Source organism: Betta splendens, chromosome 2 (assembly GCF_900634795.4).
Source record: "Betta splendens chromosome 2, fBetSpl5.4, whole genome shotgun sequence".
NCBI lineage: Eukaryota > Metazoa > Chordata > Actinopteri > Anabantiformes > Osphronemidae > Betta > Betta splendens.
Window position 1 is genome coordinate 10962998 of NC_040882.2, and position 20173 is coordinate 10983170.

At 42.7% G+C, this 20173-nt stretch overlaps 1 protein-coding gene and 2 non-coding genes across 12 annotated transcripts in view; all 3 read right to left on the bottom strand.

The window, feature by feature from the left end:
• Positions 1 to 511: 511 nt before the first annotated feature.
• On the bottom strand, positions 512 to 630 carry LOC114851444 (5S ribosomal RNA). The gene has a single exon (XR_003785073.1). It is a non-coding gene; the product is annotated as a 5S ribosomal RNA (ribosomal RNA).
• Positions 631 to 1167: 537 nt separating this feature from the next.
• LOC114851445 (5S ribosomal RNA) lies at positions 1168 to 1286 on the bottom strand. The gene has a single exon (XR_003785074.1). It is a non-coding gene; the product is annotated as a 5S ribosomal RNA (ribosomal RNA).
• Positions 1287 to 6446: 5160 nt separating this feature from the next.
• runx1 (RUNX family transcription factor 1) overlaps positions 6447 to 20173 on the bottom strand; it is a 34100-nt gene continuing 20373 nt past the window's right edge. For 8 of the 10 annotated variants that reach the window (XM_055505237.1, XM_055505222.1, XM_029139682.3 and 5 more), the window contains 7 exons: positions 19252 to 19403; positions 19035 to 19145; positions 16879 to 17035; positions 12685 to 12789; positions 11225 to 11431; positions 8457 to 8603; positions 6447 to 8368 (listed from right to left, as the gene is read on the bottom strand). In XM_055505237.1, coding sequence (XP_055361212.1) covers positions 7821 to 8368; positions 8457 to 8603; positions 11225 to 11431; positions 12685 to 12789; positions 16879 to 17035; positions 19035 to 19145; positions 19252 to 19344 — 1368 coding nt within the window. In that variant the 5' untranslated portion in view covers positions 19345 to 19403 and the 3' untranslated portion in view covers positions 6447 to 7820. The remainder of the gene's footprint in view (positions 8369 to 8456; positions 8604 to 11224; positions 11432 to 12684; positions 12790 to 16878; positions 17036 to 19034; positions 19146 to 19251; positions 19404 to 20173) is intronic. The other 2 variants (XM_029139691.3, XM_029139709.3) reach the window with 1 other exon arrangement.

The following is a 20173-nucleotide window of genomic DNA, read 5'->3' on the forward strand; positions in this document are numbered from 1 at the left end:
GAGCTCTTTTAAGCTTGGCAAGCCTCGCTGTTGCATCTATTTGCCTGAATGTGGCGTTTATAAAGGACTTAGAGCATTTTGGGATGTACACAGAAGGTGGCCATTTTGGCCTTAAACACAATATCCCCTTTTTTGTATTTCGCTCTCCCTTTAAACAAATAAATAGATAGAAGCCAAAATCACTACTTGTATTGTGTCACCGACCATAGGCATGAACTGTGAACAAAGCAAAAGCAGCACTGTGACTGAAAACAGAAAATTCTTGCAAGCAATAGCATCTGTCTTAAAACGATGCAATTATAGAGTTAACAAATAATTGAACAATCTAGGTGAAATGTCAAATACATAAAATACAAGTAATGAAAAACATAAGATATTAATTGCAGAAGATACATAATAAATCATATAATAACTGCATGCAATAAGATAGAAAACACTTTTCCCATAACACGGTGCAGTATATTGTGGACCTCAGCAAACAGCCCGCTCTGCTAGGTTTAAGGAGAAAAAAAGCTTACAGCACCTGGTATTCCCAGGCGGTCTCCCATCCAAGTACTAACCAGGCCCGACCCTGCTTAGCTTCCGAGATCAGACGAGATCGGGCGTGCTCAGGGTGGTATGGCCGTAAGCGAGAGCAAAGCATGACAGGAGCTCTTTTAAGCTTGGCAAGCCTCGCTGTTGCATCTATTTGCCTGAATGCGGCGTTTATAAAGGACTTAGAGCATTTTGGGACGTACACAGAAGGTGGCCATTTTGGCCTTAAACACAATATCCCCTTTTTTGTATTTCGCTCTCCCTTTAAACAAATAAATAGATAGAAGCCAAAATTATTACTTGTATTGTGTCACCGACCATAGGCATGAACTGTGAACAAAGCAAAAGCAGCACTGTGACTGAAAACAGAAAATTCTTGCAAGCAATAGCGTCTGTCTTAGAACGATGCAATTATAGAGTTAACAAATAATTGAACAATCTAGGTGAAATGTCAAATACATAAAATACAAGTAATGAAAAACATACAGTAAGATATTAATTGCAGAAGATACATAATAAATCATATAATAACTGCATAGAATCAGAAAGAAAACACTTTTCCCATAACACGGTGCAGTATAATGTGGACCTGAACAAACAGCCCGCTCTGCTAGTGTTGAGGAGAAATGTAAAAGCTTACAGCACCTGGTATTCCCAGGCGGTCTCCCATCCAAGTACTAACCAGGCCCGACCCTGCTTAGCTTCCGAGATCAGACGAGATCGGGCGTGCTCAGGGTGGTATGGCCGTAAGCGAGAGCAAAGCATGACAGGAGCTCTTTTAAGCTTGGCAAGCCTCGCCGTTGCATCCAATTGCCTGAATGTGGCCTTAAACACAATGAGGGGACGACCTTTTTGTGTATTTTGCTCTCCCTTTAAAATAACAAAAAAAGAGGGTTCATAAAAATAAATTTAGTGCATTGTGCGGACGTACACAGGATGTGGCCATTTTGTCCCCGAACACACCGAGGGGGACTTCTTTCGTTAACATAACTTAACACATTTATTACATTACCTGTAGCACTGTTAGAGGAGAAGTTTTACATTAAATATGTGAAGAATTTAATGGATACTAAATTAGTGTAGGAAAGTAAAGCAGATTTTCGTATCTAGAATTGTATTTAACATCAACAGTAACATTTATTTAAAAATTACTACATTAAAATCAAAAAGCAAAGCTTCAAAATCTAGATTAAAAAAACAGCTTTTAAAAGAAAACAAGCTCAGATCAAAGCAGTGTTGTACAGAGCTATTTTTTTGTTTGTTTTTTAAATCACTGGCATTTTGAGAACAAACATTGTCACTAACACATGCATCAGTTCTTCCAGGTGTAGCTGTAATTATTCATGCTGATGTGTGTCAGAGCGGTCTTCCCCAAGCTGGAGGGCTGCAGCAGCTGCTGGATGGAAGCAGGGTGGAGACCGTAACCAGACAGGTCTGCAGACTCAGAAGTGCACTGCAAAAAAAAAACCAATAAAAAAACCAAAACAAACAAAAAAAAACATTGCATGCATTAATAAATGTCTATCGTACAATCTGCTGCTACTGTAACATGAGCCACTCACTAAAGAGCATTGGAAGATGTGTCTTACCTGTTGCTTGGAGGTGTGTATGTTCATGACAGCGGTAGGTGTGTGTGAGTAAAGAGTAGCTGAAAAGTTTCCTCTTTGTGCAGGCCTTAGGAGGTTTGTTATGGTGTGAAGACATGAGGGAAGAATTGGGCCTGTGAGGAGGAGAGAACAAAAACTCTTGAACTCTGGAACTCTCTGGAACTCTCAAATTAAATCTGATATGTCACTTTACCTGTGATCTCCAGACTGCTAATATTCTGGTAGCTAGAACCAACCTGGCTCTTCACGTTGACACTCCGAGCCTGGATAAGATGCACTTCAATCAGCAAGGACACAATAACATCTGTGTGTATTTTTTCTGTGCTTTTTTGTTAATATACCTTCAATGTGTTGACCGTTGCTCCTCTGAAGGCAATGGGGGCTAGCAGTGTTGGCGGTAACCCAGCCTGGGATCCTGCTGCGGCCACCAGACTCTTACAGTTAATGAGGAAGTTGATAAGGGTGAAAGTGTGCGGCCCTTCCACACACACCACAGACTCTGGTTTGTGGTCCAGAGATACAGCGGGACCCTCTTTACGACTACACAAGTGGTCAAGAAGCCTGTTCTAGTTTAATGAATGTAGTTTAGTGATGCATGGCTGTGAAATGTGACAAACACACAAGAGCTGACAGTGTCCAGAAGGATACAGTTGTATAGTGATGCTGTCTGGCTTCTTGATCTTGTCCTCGACTCCCATCTCCTTCAGCCAGGAGAAGTCACAGTCTTCATAGTCACCTTCCTCACAGTTCACATCTTCCTTCATCTCAGAATACCTATGATCAGTTTTTCTTAGAGTCAGCACCACCACAAAGTTGGGTATGATCATGAAAGTACACACACTTACTCCTCTTCCTTCTGCTCCTCCTTTCCTTGCTGCGCTGCCAGGTTCTGCTGCTCTTTGCTCTTCCTCCTTTCCTCCACTAGAGGAAGACTAAACTCGATACCTGAACAGGTGAAAAGTGTGAGAAACAAATGCAAACCTCCTGTGGCTGTTAAATGCATGGAATGACAAATTCCATTAGGATGCACCTTCAGCCTTCATGGCTTCCCGGAGACCTCTGGTTGTAGGAGAAATCAAAGCTGTGATTCCGCTACAACCACCAACACCTGTTGCCCTGAACAACACTGTAATCTAACCAGAAGAGTTTAAATAGAAAGAGAATGAACAAAAAATGCACCAAGAAACAGGACAGCTAGGCCTCTATGAGGACACCAAGCACCTTCCAGCTACACCTACCTGATAGGAGCAGAGGTAGAAGTAAGGGCACAGTCTGGCCTTCAGTAGACTGTAGAGTGAAGACAGACTGACTGACCTGTGCAAAGAAAAAAAGAGGATGAGGATGATGATGATGATGATGATGATGATGATGATGATGACAGACAGACAGATATGTCCACAGGTTTTATTTCTCATGTTCTGTTAATTGGCTCACTGGCTCTGACACCTTGTTACTAGTCTGGAGAAAAAGTCTTACCATTCACTCATGAGACTCTGCTGGAGCACTGCATCGTGTGCCCAGGGGGTGCACTTTCCAGTGAAGCTCCTTTCTGCATTGATCCGGGGAAACAAAGAGAGCCAGGGCAGGGATGGGTGCTGCCAATAAACCAGACTCTGCTGGAAGGCACAACGTAGCTCCGAGCAAGACTTTGGATCCTAACAGTTGACAGAAACAGCCAGTGGATTCACTACATACATGTGACACAGCAAAAAGAAAAAAAAAAAAAACATTCAGACGAACAAAGCTACCTGCAGGCTGTGTGGCATGGTGCTGAACTGAGCTCTGCAGTGCTGGCTGAGGCCCAGAGCTTGCTCCTGGGCTTTAGGCTGGTCAACCCAAGACAGAGAAAGGGGAGATGTGAAAAGGAGGCGAGTCTTCAGGCTCCAGTCAGTTGGATACTCTGTGCAAGTGAGAGGAACTATGGAGTCAGGAGCAATGGAATGGGGACTCTGGAAACAAAGGATGGAGGACATTATGTATTACAAGAACAGAATAAGTTTTATAAAGAAAATACAAATCAAAGCGAAATGGACTAGAAAAATATTAAACCTTGAGCAGTGGACTTCTGATGTCTTCCTCCTCTTCTTCAAAGAGAGAGTCATCCTCAGAGAAAGTGAGACACTTCTGCCATAAGAGACGTCAAATAGACATATTACTTTACACCAGCATTAAACAAAGATCTCCTAGATCCCCTAGAATTGCAGCCAAAGATACTTGTTATCAACACACAAGACATAAACAGGAGCCAAATTTAACAAGCAATGACATGGGATCCTGTCTGACTACCAGCGTTTAGAAGTCTCTGCAGCTCTCTAAACTAGCTGAAGCTTCAATGTGCTGTTACTGAACTCTCAAGCGACCTGTTAACTGTAGCTTGATCAAAGTAAAGCCACAATAGCAGCTCATTCAGAGCTTCTCCTAAGACGGTGTGTGTGTAGAACCAACCCTGCTGGACTTGTCTTCATGTTCCAGTTGTTCCGCCTGAGTCAAACTCTCGCTGAAAGCCGAGGCGCCCTGACAGCCTGTCTGCGTCGACACGTCCGCGTCTGCCCGCGTCTCTGTCGCCTCTCTCAGCCGGGAGCTGTCGGTAGCTTCCGCGTTACCCTCCTCGTTAAAAATGACAAACTTCTTATTCGGGCTATACGTGTTCTCGATATTTGCGAACGGGTTTCTGCGTTTAATTCCTCCACCAGAGCGGCTTTGCGCGTTGAAAAGCGGTCCCGGAGAGAAAGGTCGGACGCCCGCCGGGGATGCGGCGCTTTGTCCGGCGCTGCCAGTGGGCTGCTGGCCGCTCGGGCTGGAGAAGGCACCGGCGAAGCTCCGAGCTCGTTTCCTCCTCATTCGCATGATTTCAGCGGGTCGCTTGAAGCTGGGAGAATAACCGTCCTGCTGAGACATGCTGGAGAGCGGAGCAAAAACAGACGGAGCTCAATGACAGCGCTCCAAGCAATCACAAACAACAGCCGCTATTCTGTTGTTGCTGCGCCAAACAAATTTGGCGCTTAGCGTGCTGACGTCAGACGTACAGCTTCTTCTTCTTCTACTTCTTCTACTTCTTCTTCTCTTCTGGTTTAATGGCTGCTTGCGGTCTGTAAGTTGCGCACTACCGCCACCTACTAGACTTTTTTATGGCGTTACAACATAGTGTCTATTTATTGTGGTAACAAAACACACTTTATTAAAAACTGCAATTCTAGCAGCAGCTTTGTTACTTTGAATGCCATAATTTCTGTGCAATACCTTGCAACGCAAAAATTGTGGTGACGCTTTCAACAACTGATGAACTGTTGAATGCATCACAGGCAACAACTCTGTACTTTTTATATTTCTCTTTAACTGAGCCAAAAAACTAGCTAAAGTATTTTAGTAAAATATAAAGTAAACAGTAGTAAAACAAGACAAACAGCACCACCTCGCTATTCCCACCTTTGTCCCCTGTCACAATGATTAATAGGACATTATGTAAATTCTGGCACTCACATTCCCTCTCATTAGTCATTAGTTTGGGTCATCAATCACACCTGAAGCTCAGCCAAGCGCCAATGATAGCTGCTGTTAGGAAATCAATTCTCATCTGTGTTGGCTAAAGGAGAGAAATCTGATGCTCATAACATCAAAACACTGATTCAAGGTTGTTATTGATTGCTGATGACTCCACAGGCCTTCTGAAATGTTTCTGATACCAATGGATAAGGACAAGACCATAGAAACCCGATTATGCTTAAACCTGCAGGTTCAGACAATTAAGGAGACACACGTAGACTCAGGAAAACACTTTATTTCTGTTTACTTTAGTTGTGTGAGTTGTTTCATATGAGTTTTATGTAGTTTTTTTTTTATTTTATTCTGAGCTGTAGATGCCATTCTTTTGCTAGAATTGTAGTTTTCCTGTTACGGTTCAGAGAATAAACCCACTCCTTCTGATGTTTTAAACATTTGGGTCATATAATTATGGTGTCAGTCATATTTTGTTAAGACAATATTCCTAACACTGTGAATTTCTTACCTTTTTGAAAATAGTGGAGCAGCAGATTGTGCTGTCGCCTTCATTTAGGGACTTACAGGAGTCAAGCTAGGGCCTGTCTGTTCATCTGTTTTTTGGGTTTAAGGACAATAAACAAATAACGTTGTTAATGTTTTCCTGGTGTCTGGGTATAGATTAGCTTAGATGAGAACCACACCCATAAAAGATGATCAACATACACAAACGACAACAACTATATACTCTTCACATTAATATTTATATAAATCATAATGTGTGTGATCAACAATGTAAAACAAGAGAAAGAGGTTATGAACACAGGGTCAAATGCAAGTTATTTATTTACAGGCTTGACTATATACAGTACAACTAAACAGTGGGCCATCGGTAAGCGTGACACATGCGCACACGTGCACACACACACACACACACACACACACACACACACACACACACACACACACACACACACACACACACACAAACAAACATGAAATATTACCAAACATGGTATCTTAAAAATAAATAAATACATTTTGCAAACATCATGCTGTAATAACTTCATGATTTCTCAGTGCAGAGACAAAATCTCTAAAGTCAAACTATAGGAAGCTGCGTTTTTATGTCAATAACCATAATCAGCATTTCTCTGGGTTCAGAAATCAGATTAAGTTTATGCCCAGATTTGCTTGCTTAGATCATAAAATCCACTTTCCTCATCATGTTTCCATTTTAACTTAGGACTGGACGGATTTGACTCTTCTATTCAACTGATGATTAAAGGAGTGACAATGGTACAAAACAAATTTGCTTAGAGCAGAGGAGGTAAACAAACAGGCCACCACATTATTTGGCATGAGCAAGCAACAGCATTTATGATGAAAAAGTCCTGTTATTTTACAAAAGTAGCTGGACTAGGATCAGTCTAGTGCTGCTGGTCTCACCGTGTCATTGTAAAACCAAACCTTCACCACTCTTCTGTGGTTAGGTCCTTTATTATGCAGACATTCCTCTTTGGAGTCCTGTGTCTCACACAATCAGCCAAAAGCACCTGTCAGTTATTGTGCTTGTTTTACATCCACCATTGCTATTCATCAGTAGCCAAATTTCAATTGGGTGCACTTATCTGCGTCTTGGTCATGTGATGACATACACTAAAGGTTTTATATAAACACAATAATAAACTAGAAGGAAAACATCATTAATGACCAATATTGGGAATACAGTGCTAGACATACCAAACCATCCTTACTGTTAAATGTCATGGAGAACTAGAGGTTTACTTTACTTATTGCATGGTTGTTAACCCTTTTTAACTCACATTAGAGGCCTTTGAATGGTGCTAGTGCTTGTTATATAGGCAGTTTAGCCTTCAAACTTTCTAAGAATGAGTTGGCTTTTCTATAGGTTTCTAAGTTGGTTTAGTTGGTTTTGCTGGTGAGAATAATGAAGATACATATTCTTCAATAAACAATATAACAAGCACTCACAGTTGAATTATGGATCATCAAACACTCGTCAAGTGTATGAACATCCCTCCAAACCTCTACAGTGTTATGATTTATCAACTCTCAACATTCTTTAAGCATTTAGATTGGTGTGTATTTGTGTGCCTAATATTATTCAGGGTCTGCAATCACATGACCAGGACGTGCCAGCCACTGCACAGTATTCAGTGCACCTACACCTCAGTGGGTTCAGTATGGTCTCCAGACAGCTTCAGCAGCCATGTTTGTTGGGGAGCTGCTGTGGCTGGACTCCACTTCTACGCCCACCCCATCATTCTGACTGGGCAGAGAGGGGTGCAGAAGGGATGAGCCTGTGGAGGCATTGGTGCATGGCGGCAGGATTCTGGGTGGAGAGCGTGAATCGCTGCCTCCGCCTCCTCCTCCAGCCATCATGGAGAACTGGTACGATCCAGCAGTGGTGGAGTAATACAAGTGATATGGTGACGAGGTGGATTGAAAAGGCCCATTCTGAGCTTGGTGAGGGGTGTTTGCAGGGTAGGGGGGAGGCAGGTAGGTGTGGTACCTCCCCGCAGGGGTGCTCGCCATGGCTGTCGCCATTGTGATGCCAAGGGCACTGTTGGAAACGGGGTTGTGTGATGGGGTGTAGGTGAATGCAGCTGCAGTAGTAGGGTAGTGAACACGAGGGTCAGAGAAGCGTGAATCAGGCAGAGAGGGGAGAGATGTGAAAGGCCGTTCTAAGGTCATCCTGGGGTCGCTGAAGGCTGTAAGGTCAGGACCTGAAAAAAAGCAAAGATCAAAGGTCACAACCTCATGTGCACACTGTGTTGGCACATGCTAGTGTGTACATGTGGTTGTGTTTGTTACCTGTAAGTCGTGAGGACAAGTCACCAAGTGAAGAGCGTCCGGGTGAAAGGGGATTGGCCGAGTGCACGGTGGGCGTAGGTATTTGGCCAAGATAAGGATATGATTGGTCATATGACCAAGATGGGGATGGCTGCATCTGTCTGGAATCTGAGAGAGAGGATAGGAGAAAAATTAGTCATTACAACCTCAAGAACTTCATGTTAATTTCCAGATAGGGTACTTGACCTACTTTCTTTCTACTTGTAAGCAAAGTTAAACTGAATGTCACACATAATATTAACATTTCTGAGTAACAGTAACAGTAACAATAACACACTGTGTAACAGTAGTCGTAACCTTCTGTTTCCCAGGCCAATGCTCTACTGTATCTATTGAGCTTCAAGACAACTAATATTAATAGAATTAACATTTTACTTTACTTACTTACTTACTTACTTTGTACGATTTGAGTGAAAGAGGAAGGAGAAATGATGGAAAGGAAGCAATAATCTTAGTGAGGGGGTGGGCGGATGAAGGGAGGTGGTGTGTGTGTGTGTGTGTGTGTGTGTGTGTGTGTGTGTGTGTGTGTGTGTGTGTGTGTGTGTGTGTGTGTGTGTGTGTGTGTGTGTGTGTGTGTGCGCTATTATTCAAGTCCAGCTTTTTCCCAACAGTTTAATAAATGGCTCAGATCACTCACAGACCTGCGGACAACAGTGTATATGTGCACAAACAGACAAGAAAGCAAATTGCACCCAGCAGCCAAGACGTCATTGAAGGCTTTTTAAGTCTTGCCAAGAGCTGTGCGAAGCACTGACTTGTGTTGTGTGTGTATGTGTGTGTGTGTGTGTGTGTGTGTGTGTGTGTGTGTGTGTGTGTGTGTGTGTGTGTGTGTGTGTGTGTGTGTGTGTGTGTGCGCGCATGCAGTGAAGCCCCCATTTTTCTTGGCTTGTCTCCCCAGGCAGAGTGCACTGATATGGCCCAAAAGTTGACTGTTCAGGACAGTAAGTACTACAGCTATTTCACATTAGAACCAATGTGAGTGACCTGGCTGTCTGTACGTACACGTACGTCTAGAAAGAAAATCAATGAAGCACCACAATCTGACTGGGCAGGACACTGTCACACTTTGGTTTTTCATAATCTTCCTGCCACTCTGTCATCCATCCACTAGGTGTCCCCATATCCTTTCATTCAACTTGACCCACAATCACGTCCTGGACTCCCTGAGTCTGTTCTTGCCTGTAATAACATTATAATTAACTAATCCACTTTACCTGTATATATACTGTATATTATATACAGTAGGCTTTTGTCAATTTCACATCACACTTGCTGCATGTTTTCTTCTCTGGCATGTCTCTTTCTTTCATATTATTTGTGTAGCAGTTTACATTAGTAACACATTGGACTACATGCACCTCATTTATGAGCCATGGTAAAATTGGTAAAAAATTGGTAGAGTAGAATAAATAAAGGACAAATATCAAAAGAGAAATGAAAGCTGTGCAGGTTCTGATGAAGGGGGGATTAATGGACAGAAAGGGGGAAGAGAAAGAGAAAAAGAGAGCAAGGTCTAAAATGGCTTCTTAACAGTTGCCTTCACTATTTTCATTTTCAGAGGGATCAGAGAAAACACAAAGCAAAAAATGCTCAAAATGTAAAGTTTTACATCTTAGCTCTTTGTCAAGCCAATGAATAAAAAAGGTGTTGCGGCAAAACTTAAAAACTAATATAAATGGAAAGATGCAAATTAAGCTGGTTCCTCTAATGCTGCACATCCAGTCACCACCACCACTCAACAGATTTTACTCTAGAATACGTTTCATTTCCTTTTTTTAATTTACAAAGCATAATTGAGTCCAAGTCATGCCCAGTGCAATTCATTTACATCTTAATTAGTCCAAGAGTGGCAAAAATACATACTCGTAGTAAATTAGATTTTACTGACTAGAAGTAGAGGTAGAAGTAAAGAATAATTATATTTTAACGTTGTAAATTCTTATGAAATTTACTTCTTAATATTTGTCTTTTCTCACAGCAGAACTTCCTGCCAGCTGACTCTCATTTCCTCCTTAAATCCTGACTTGCTTCCTCACTTATGCACCCACACACACATGCACACGGAACTTCACAGTTGCATGCATTAAACACACGTACAGCGTCGACACAGCTGAAGGCAGAAGAGGAACAGATACTGTGTATTAGTGCCCAAGAGTATCCACAGCAACACATACATACACGCACGCGTGCACACACACGCGCACACACAAACCACAAAAGGTCTCAAAAAACCACAAGGAGGAACACTGACGTTTGATGCAAGTTGTATGCACAGGTTTGGGAAACACGCCCAGTGTTTTGCATTTCTTCGCTGCTTTGCTTCTGGGTGCTCATTGATTGAGTGCTGGCTTCATTTTGATAAATGTTCCTATTTCTACCTATTACCAGTCATTTTACGAAGTCTCCTCACATTGGGGATAAACCATCTGTAGTCGCTGCGTCATGGTTGACCTCTGTACAGTACCACAAATGTAAACGCTTCTGGCATCAAGATATGAGGCTACTTCTACTTGTCTAAAAAAGGATGTGTGAAATTTTCCTGAAAAAGTAAAAAGCTTTAAATGGCTGCTGAATCATTTGGTAAAATTAATTGGTTTTTACAGGAAAACGTATGATCCCACTTCTACATAGCTGGTGACAAATCCTAAAATATCCTAAAATATCATATAGCAGATGAACTCGGCTCTGGCTACAGAGGTATGATTGGAGCTCAAAGGTTTGGTTCGTACCAGCTGTTATCTGAGTGTGCGTGGGGCTGGAGAACGGAGCGGAGTTGAGGCCTGCAGACTGGCGACTGTTAGCTGAAGGCTGGTGGTGGTGATGATGGTGAGGAGGGGTCACCCTCATTGTGCTGCGCCTCAGCTGCTCCAGCTCCGTTAGTCTCTCTGAAAACGCCAGGGAGCCGGGTTTGCCTTCGTCTATCTTCTGACGATGACCTGGAAGAGAGACAGTATGAGGCTATTCTTATAATTCCCCAGAGTCCAAAATAGTCCTGAGGTAAACACAATCCAGAACTGCAGACGTGGATTATCACTGGATTAAATTCCAGGGACAACAAATTGCAACCTAACATGGGCTTTAGGAAGGCCTCAGCTTTATTAACCCTGTCTGCTACTGCATTTGAGAATCTGACAACGGACGCCACAAGAGTGGTATGTGTGTGTGTGTGTGTGTGTGTGTGTGTGTGTGTGTGTGTGTGTGTGTGTGTGTGTGTGTGTGTGTGTGTGTGTGTGTGTGTGTGTGTGTGTGTGTGTGTGTGGTGGTCGGCCGCGCTGTCTTCGATGTTGGCTTAACTTCAAAGCACTAAGACTGAGCTCCAGTTACAGGCACTTCCTCCCAGTGGGGGAAGTGTGCGTGTACATGTATTAATACTGTGTGTGTGTGTGTGTGTGGGGGGGGGGGGGGGGGGGGGGGGGGGTGTTATAGAGATGAGTGACGGTTATTCACAGCTGAGCGGCGCTGGCAGGGGTCTTCCTCTCCTGCCGCCGTCACCTGACATCCCTGCTGACACCGCTGACCAGCGTCGCTTTGTCGCTGGCAGCTTCCATTTAACGTGAATGACCATCCTCTGCGTGACAAGCTTTCATGCTTTCATTTGCCACGAGAAATCCCCATGTTTCATCACGCTGAGTAGGAGAGGAACTGTTGCATCAGTCCTTATTGACTCACAGATGCCTTGTCTGAAGGGATGTTTCCCCGCTGAGTCTCCAGTTAGTTTTGCACAACTGGGCTTGTCTAAGCCTTTGTAACACTTTACATACAAACTATTGTTACATATTAAAATGTGTTTAAAATAATCTTTCAAAAGAAAGACTAAAATATTAAATGAATGATGAAAACCCCAGCTACAAAAAGCCACTGGTACTGAACATCTCGTGAGTATAAAACATCAATGCTGAATACTTTTGGTCTTTTTGGTCTCCCAATAAGTCTACTGCAAGACAGCTCCACACATTGAGTGTCATTTCATTAATGTGTAACCTGACATGACACCACAGTCTTTGCCTAAGCTATCCTTAATTATACTACTGCACTGACACTATAGAAAGCAAAGCAATGCGTATTCAGTGGAAAAACCTTCCAACCGTGTGTGTGTGTGTGTGTGTGTGTGTGTGTGTGTGTGTGTGTGTGTGTGTGTGTGTGTGTGTGTGTGTGTGTGTGCGCGTGTGCATGTGCATGTGTAACTCACGTCGTGGCTCTCTCGGTCCGTCGACTGTAATTTTTATGGCTCTCTGGTACGTGGCCACCTGAGGGGGGTTGGTGAACACTGTGATGGTCAGAGTGAAGCTCTTCCCTAAGAGGGGACAGGAAATGAAGAAAAAATATGTTCATTAGTATTAAGGTTTATATTTTTAATACTTCCATCAACAATATCTCCAGTACTGGTAACTTCGAGATTTTGAGGTTTGCTACTCTTCTTTGAGTTTTAAACTTGCTGCCTCTTCTTGTTGGCGCAAACTCACCACAAAGTATTTGCATCTCAATTTGTGCCACTTTTGGTTCTGTTGCTGTAGCTACTGTGGCCTAAAAGAGTCTGACTGCACCTTTTATAAATGACATATCTGAGGACAAATATACCTTCAGGTCTTTGTATTTCACATTGGTGTGTGTGTGTGTGTGTGTGTGTGTGTGTGTGTGTGTGTGTGTGTGCACCCTAGTAGCCTCAGATTTGCTAGTAGCAATCAGTCAACACCTTGCTTGCTGCAGCGTCACACGTGCAGACCACCACTGTGGTGTGCCAGACCTGGAGTAAAGTTACCACATGCAGACAGTCTGATGCCACACACGCTGCAGACACATGTGTGGGTGATGCCAGGTGGTGATCTCACTTCTCTTTCTTTCTGCCTGTGTGTAACATTTCCCTTTCGCACCATTTCAAAGAAAAATGTGCCAACACTTAACACTTAAAAAAAGGGGGTCAACACTTAATGTTGGGTGTTGCATCTGAAGAAATTAAGAAGTGGGTAAATTGGATTAGCGATGAGTGGCAGACAACTCTGTGTCCTGGCCACTAGAGGGCCGTGAAGGCCTTCCTGTGCGAGTCTGTACAGTATAAGATTCCTCGGCCTATGCTGTATTTTCTGCTCTGTGCACAGTGTGTGCTTTGTGGTGTGTTTTTCTGCAGACTGTTTACACGGAGACAGTTTACAGTAAGAGATTTAGGCTGATAAAGGAGGGAGGGAGGGAACAGCTGAGGTCTTTGTGTCTGTTGTGTCTATCAGCCAGCCGGTTGCATCCCACTCACACATGCCCACACACGCACTCACACACACAGACACGCTTTTGCAGCGATGTAGTATGTGAGGACAATCAATGACACGATACATTCCACAACCTTAAGCATTACAATAATTGTCTGAACCCTGTTTGTGAGTTAGGTTGTCTAAATGTAGGAAATATTACTCTCAAAACTGTCAAATCTGGGCCACAACAAAAAAGAAAAGCTGCATAAATGCACACACAGAAACGCGCGAAGTGACAGAGATGTGTGTTTTGACTCTGTTTCCCGGGTTCTCTGTAGATAAGAGCAGATTCTACAAGTGACGCGGGTGAGTGTGTGTCATGTCAGGACTTGCTGGGCTGCGGTCGGCCAGTGTCCCTCACAGGCAGCCAATCAGACGCTATCTGTTATTTACACCACCCTCAACAAAGCAATGCACTGTATGTGTTCCAGAAATAACAGGTCGCTGTGTGCGAATGCGTGAGTGCCTATGCACATAAAATCAGATACAGAGAAAGAGAAAAAGGGTCCTGTTCAAAAGAGGAACTAAGAAGAGAGACTGAAAACATGTGTCGCACATGTGGGCACGAATAGTGGACACAGGCCGAGCCGTCATACAAAACTAGCACACAAGGCATGACACACATCGCATCAGCTGCTGTTTCTGTCATTGCTGTGTTCAGTTCATAATGGAGCTTAGATACAGTCAATCACCTGTTTGCCTAACGGACACTGTAGTGAACTGAAGTGAAATATGAACGATCCTTGTCTAGCTGCTTGCAGGCTGCATGTGAGCAGTAAACACAATTGTTGAGGTGTAGTTTAACAGGTGCTGTGGAGAGATGGAAGGTTGGCATCAGAGCTTTGCTGCCACATGACCTTTGACCTTGGCTGAATGGCCTACACTTCAATTGCACTATAAGGAGATTAACCATGCATCTAAAGATGAAATGTGATCATTTATTTACAGTTTATTTCTGCTTTGAGTGAGAAGGTAATAATACTATTTCAGTATTTCTGTGTAAATAGGTTAAAAAAGCATGAAATTATGTGAGTAACGTAAGAAAGAGCTAAAGTGAAAGTAACTAATCATGACAAAACCTGAGAACTTAGGCACCCACACAAAAACGCAGACACAGAAACCACCAGTCAAACCACCAAACCACTCATTGGTGTCGGCAGCTAACTAAGCCACTTCCCACGCGGACAGTTAATGACAGTTAGAGGTTTTAGAGGGAGAAGCTCCACTCACCGTGTGGGTTTTGAGCATACGACACAGTGAATCTAGCCACAGTTTACAAATAAATCAGTCTGGGGAAGCTCCTGAAACAGCACAGGATGCACAGCTAAGAGCAGAATTTCATTAGCATCGATCCGTCTCACCAGCAAACGGGGGAAACAAACGAAGGAGAGCAGGCGCTGAACGTGTTGTTTCTGTACCTTTCTTGAAACTCCATTTCTTCAATAAAACATAGGTCACTGACTTGTGCCTCCACGACACCTCAGTGCCATAAAGCGCCATTATTATCCAAAACAATGAGCTGCATGAGCTTCATTGTTGCAGTGAGGATCAAAATGTTTTTGACACAGCGGCCATTTAATCTTTCATTGCTCCCTCGTCTTTTCTCTTTACTCTGAGGCAGATGTCTGTCCACTCTGAGCCTGGCTCTTTGAAACCAAAGCTCAGCTGGGCACTGTTGTTTTGCTCCCTGACTAGAACTTTAGGGTCTCAGTCTTGAGGTACTATATAAATAGAACTGAGTTGAATATATAACCAGATGGGTTATGATATGTACGTGTTTGTATTTGTACTCACATCTGGTTAAGCTGAGCTGTAATCTTAAGGTTTGAAAGGTGAAGGACACTCATTCAATCAGAAACGAGTACAACTATATTAATAACTCAAGATTTTGCCCACTGGCATCATGTTATTCAATTTTCATGGTGTTTAATCTCCAATTTTAGTTTACTCATTTGTTTTTCTATGCAACCAAAGAGGCTCTGTTTTCTCTCTCTGTTGGAAACTGGATTACATTTTCCGTTAACATGAGGACGTTTCGTTTTTTAAATGCAAGTTGAAAGTTTTGAACATGTTATTAATCTGAACTGCTCAAATGCAAATCTTATCAGGTTGAGACCCTCTTGGAAAGATTGTGGTTTGGGTTAATAGAAAATAATGAACACAATTGTTACATGTTATGTTACATTTAACCAAATCCACTTGGAAAGATTGTGGTTTGGGTTAATAGAAAATAATGAACAAAATTGTTACATGTTATGTTACATTTAACCAAATCCACTATCTTTCCCTTTTTCCTGATCCTCACAGAAGAGCTTTTGTTGTCCAGACCACAGATGCCACGCTGGAATCTAACTGGGATTTTAGGTGCGACAGCACTTTATACGCTCGTCTTTCAAAACTGCCTGATGACGTTTTGCTTTTTCCCTCTGGACGTGTTGCTGATCTGACAGTAGGATTATGGACACACAAACAAACAGTTCTGTGCTCTGCTGTAGCGGCCACTCAGACGGACATCACAAGTAGCTTTACGTGTCCTGTGTAACACACTCATGCTCAGTATGATTCAACCTAAAGATCCAATGTGTTTTGTATGTTAAAATTCTGCTGAGATACAGCAAGTGGGAAAATGAAGTCCATTGTGCTCCATGCACATTTGCATAAAAACAAAACTACTCCTCAGCTTAATTTGAATTCTCCTACACATGAATTATTGATACACTAAATTTTCAAGGGCAGGAGCGTTGAATCTGTAAAATATTGACAGTTATTCCTATATTTCCATTAACTGGTGGCTGGTCATTCTCCACGTCTGCTGGTTAATGTGTGTGTCGGCAGCGCTTGTGTACACAAGGCTGCTGTTTTAAATAGATAAGTTGGGACATTTGCCTGCAACTGATTCAGAGTAACTGTGGTCTTGTGTGTCTGTTGGGGGGGGGGGGGGCAGTGGGGTGCTACGAGGAAGTTGTGTGAATACAGTTTTTATTCACATGTACTTCCCCTAATTTAGCCACACTGTGTTTTGCACTTGTGCAAGACACTCCTATTAAATTTCAACCAATGTGACATTTTAATAGGCATTTTATATTAATCACACACACACACACACACACACACACACACACACACACACACACACACACCTCTTCCGCTGCGGCCAACAAAGCGGAGGTCATTGAATCGTGCCACTTGGTTCTTGATGGCTGCCGTTGCGTTGCGAAGCTCTGCTGAGAAGTTCTCATCGTTTCCCGCCATCACTGTCACCAATGTGCCATCAGGGATGTCGCTTAGGGCAGCGACCTGGTGACAGGACACATGAAAATAGGAGTTTGTTTAATGTGACACTGTGCTCACATGTAGATGTGAATGTAGATGAAATGCAGTTTTCTTTCTGGCTGCAGTTTTATTGTCTCTTAACGTCCACGTGAAACGGAAATGTGTGATCTGGTGCACTAGAGAGCACATTCTCCACCTCTACAACTACGCAAACGCTGAAGCACACAGGTTAATTTCCATATTAACGATAATCGCACCAAACCATCATTGTGCAAATGAACATCGTAGGTACAATAGACGTTTCCTTGTTCAGCCCTGAGCTCTTGTATAACCACAGCCCACAATAAATGGAACAGTTTCAGGTCAAACCTTGATTTTTACTTAGCCCTGCAAGCCCTTTAAATAACATGTGTCGGATGTTCATCATGCTCTAACCATCAAACAATGACAGTCCTTATGTGGAATATGACTAGATACAACACTAGGTCTGAAAATATCTTCATCTGGAAAGTTTTAATTGTAGAAACAGCAGAGAGAGAAATGAAACACACAGGCACCAACACTAGTAAGTGTATCTCCTTAATATTATATTTACAATATCCGTTTCTAAACAAAAATATCATATATATATTTCTACACACAAAATGTATTTGTGTGTCTGTGGGGCATCGTAACAGCCATCCATTATCAGTAAGAAGCAGTGACATCCATTCATGACGCCATAATGATGCATAATGCACCCCGCACACACATATGTGCCAACACTTAAAACGCATAAAACTCAATAAATCAATCACTTGTGTTTTTTTCTGTGGCTAAAAGCTACTTTTCCACAAATGCATTTTGTCTCAAAGTGCAGGAAAGACACTCACATCCACACGCACCAACGCATGAGGGAGTAAGTGGCAAAGGCAAACTCATCAAAGTGTGTGCCTGCATAAGTGCTGATGATGTATGTGTCAAATTACTATATGTTAAGCAGCAAAATGCATACAGTTTGTGAATTTTATAAATTACTTACAAGTAGATCACGTCACAAAAGGTTTTTATGTTTTAACAGAAATCAGATGCTTCCACTTAATTGGATAAAGTTATTATGGGATCACCACTGACTCCAAATTTGGCAGTTTAAGAGACTGTGGACTTAGGGAAATTTTTATTAATTGTCACCAAGGACAAATCATCCAGATTCATGATGATCATGATCTTCTGAGAACAGAGAAGCTTTGTTGCTCTGAGAATTGTTGACGACGCTTCATATCAAGAGGAATTAAACAGTGACTCTACTGGCGTTTGTGTGGCTTCATGTGCGCCTTGGTGAGTTCTCATTTTATATTAAAGGGGGTTGTTTCTGTTCAAATGATGACATCTGGAGGAGTGGGTTTAAAAGAATGACATCATATAAGTTGATAATGTAATACAGAGAGTACAGATGGTCAGTAGTTTAATACTATTAGCATACATCCCACAGCAGAAAGTGTCTCATTAATTTGTTTATAAAGCAAAAACCCAAATAACTAAATGAGTGAATCAGTTTCAATATCGTTCTACAACCAAACAGTTTTTGACCAGATGATTTTCTATTAACCTAATGATTCTGTGTTGACAGTTGATGTAAAACACAAGTCAGTCTTGATAACTATTTGTAGTTTTCGCCTCATTAAAAACATTTTGTTGTGTCTACTAGCCAGCAGCGCTTGGTCAAAGTTGGAGAGCGATTGTGGTTTGGTTGAGCTTGTTCAGTCTAAAACACAACCACAAACTTTATCTCACCTTAACCAAAGTGCTTCTGTTGCAAAAAGGTCTGACCACACACAGATCAGCAGATTTGAATTCTTTCATAGTGTATAACAAACTGTTGATTGTACCAACTGGCGTTAAATGTCAGTGGAAACAGGATAAAGTACTGTGACAAGACATGGAAATACTCGAGTAACAGTGAGTCAGCTGTGCGTGCATCCGTTAAACGTTGGCCTAAACAACACACGTTCATAGAAAGTGTGGTTGTGCTGACAGTACACACCTTAAAGGCGATGGGCAGAGTCTTGTTACACCTCCAGTGAGTCGGCAGCACCGAGCAGAGGAAGTTGGGACTGTCTGTCTTCACCAGCTCACCAGGATGGTCCGAGATCACCTGAAAAGCATCACAAGACTTAACCTGGGCGGCACCTGTGCGGGCCTTCAGTGTAGAACACAGGCGGGAAGCCTTTGAATACGCATCACGATTAGCTGTGTTGTACCTCCACCATGCTGCGGTCCACCATGTGCAGTTTGCTCACCAGGGCGGCTCCGCCACCGGCCTCCTGAGCGCCCAGTGGCAGCGCCTCGGCCATCTTCCCTCCTGAGGCGAGGGTAGTGGAGGGAGGAGTGTAGCGCCGGCCAGGGGCTGGGTCTGTGGGAGGACGGAGAGGATGAATTAACCAAATAACAACACATGTCACAGATAAAATGTTCATGGTGCCAACATGAAAAATATATATGAATATGAATATTTTTGAACAGTTTACTTGGACAAAATGTGTCGTATGAAGACACTCATTTAGGGTCCTGACAGTCATACAGAATAAAACATGAAAAAATAACTAAAAAGGTTGATGCATCCTCACATACACAGTATATAATAACGCTTCATTCTGTACAGTTAATATTATTGATGCAGCCAGACACACACACACACACACACACACACACACACACACACACACACACACACACACACACACACACACACACACACACACACACACACTGACTTGAATACCAGAGTGCGTAGTCATGAAACTAAAGTCAGCACCACTCCTGATGTCATCCACCCCAGTTTCAAGTCTTTAAATTAACAACAGTAAAAATGAAGAAGCGTTTATTTGAGGATTTAGTTCCTGGTCAAGTTCATGTAACATAATAAGTAAGTGAGCTAGTCAGAAAGCTGAATGGAGCTGCGGAAATGTGACAAATAAGCAGGTCTGTGTCAGAGCTGAGCTTGTCAGGGAGACGACCCACAACTGGAGCCACATGCCTGACAGTTTGAAACTCTCCCTCTGCTACTGTACGAACAACAGCAACCTCTGAGAGCAACAGAGCCTTTAAGATCGGAAGAGTGAAACAAGTACAAATTCACTGAAGTTGGTTGACAGAAGAATTTCATGCATTGAGTTGTATGGT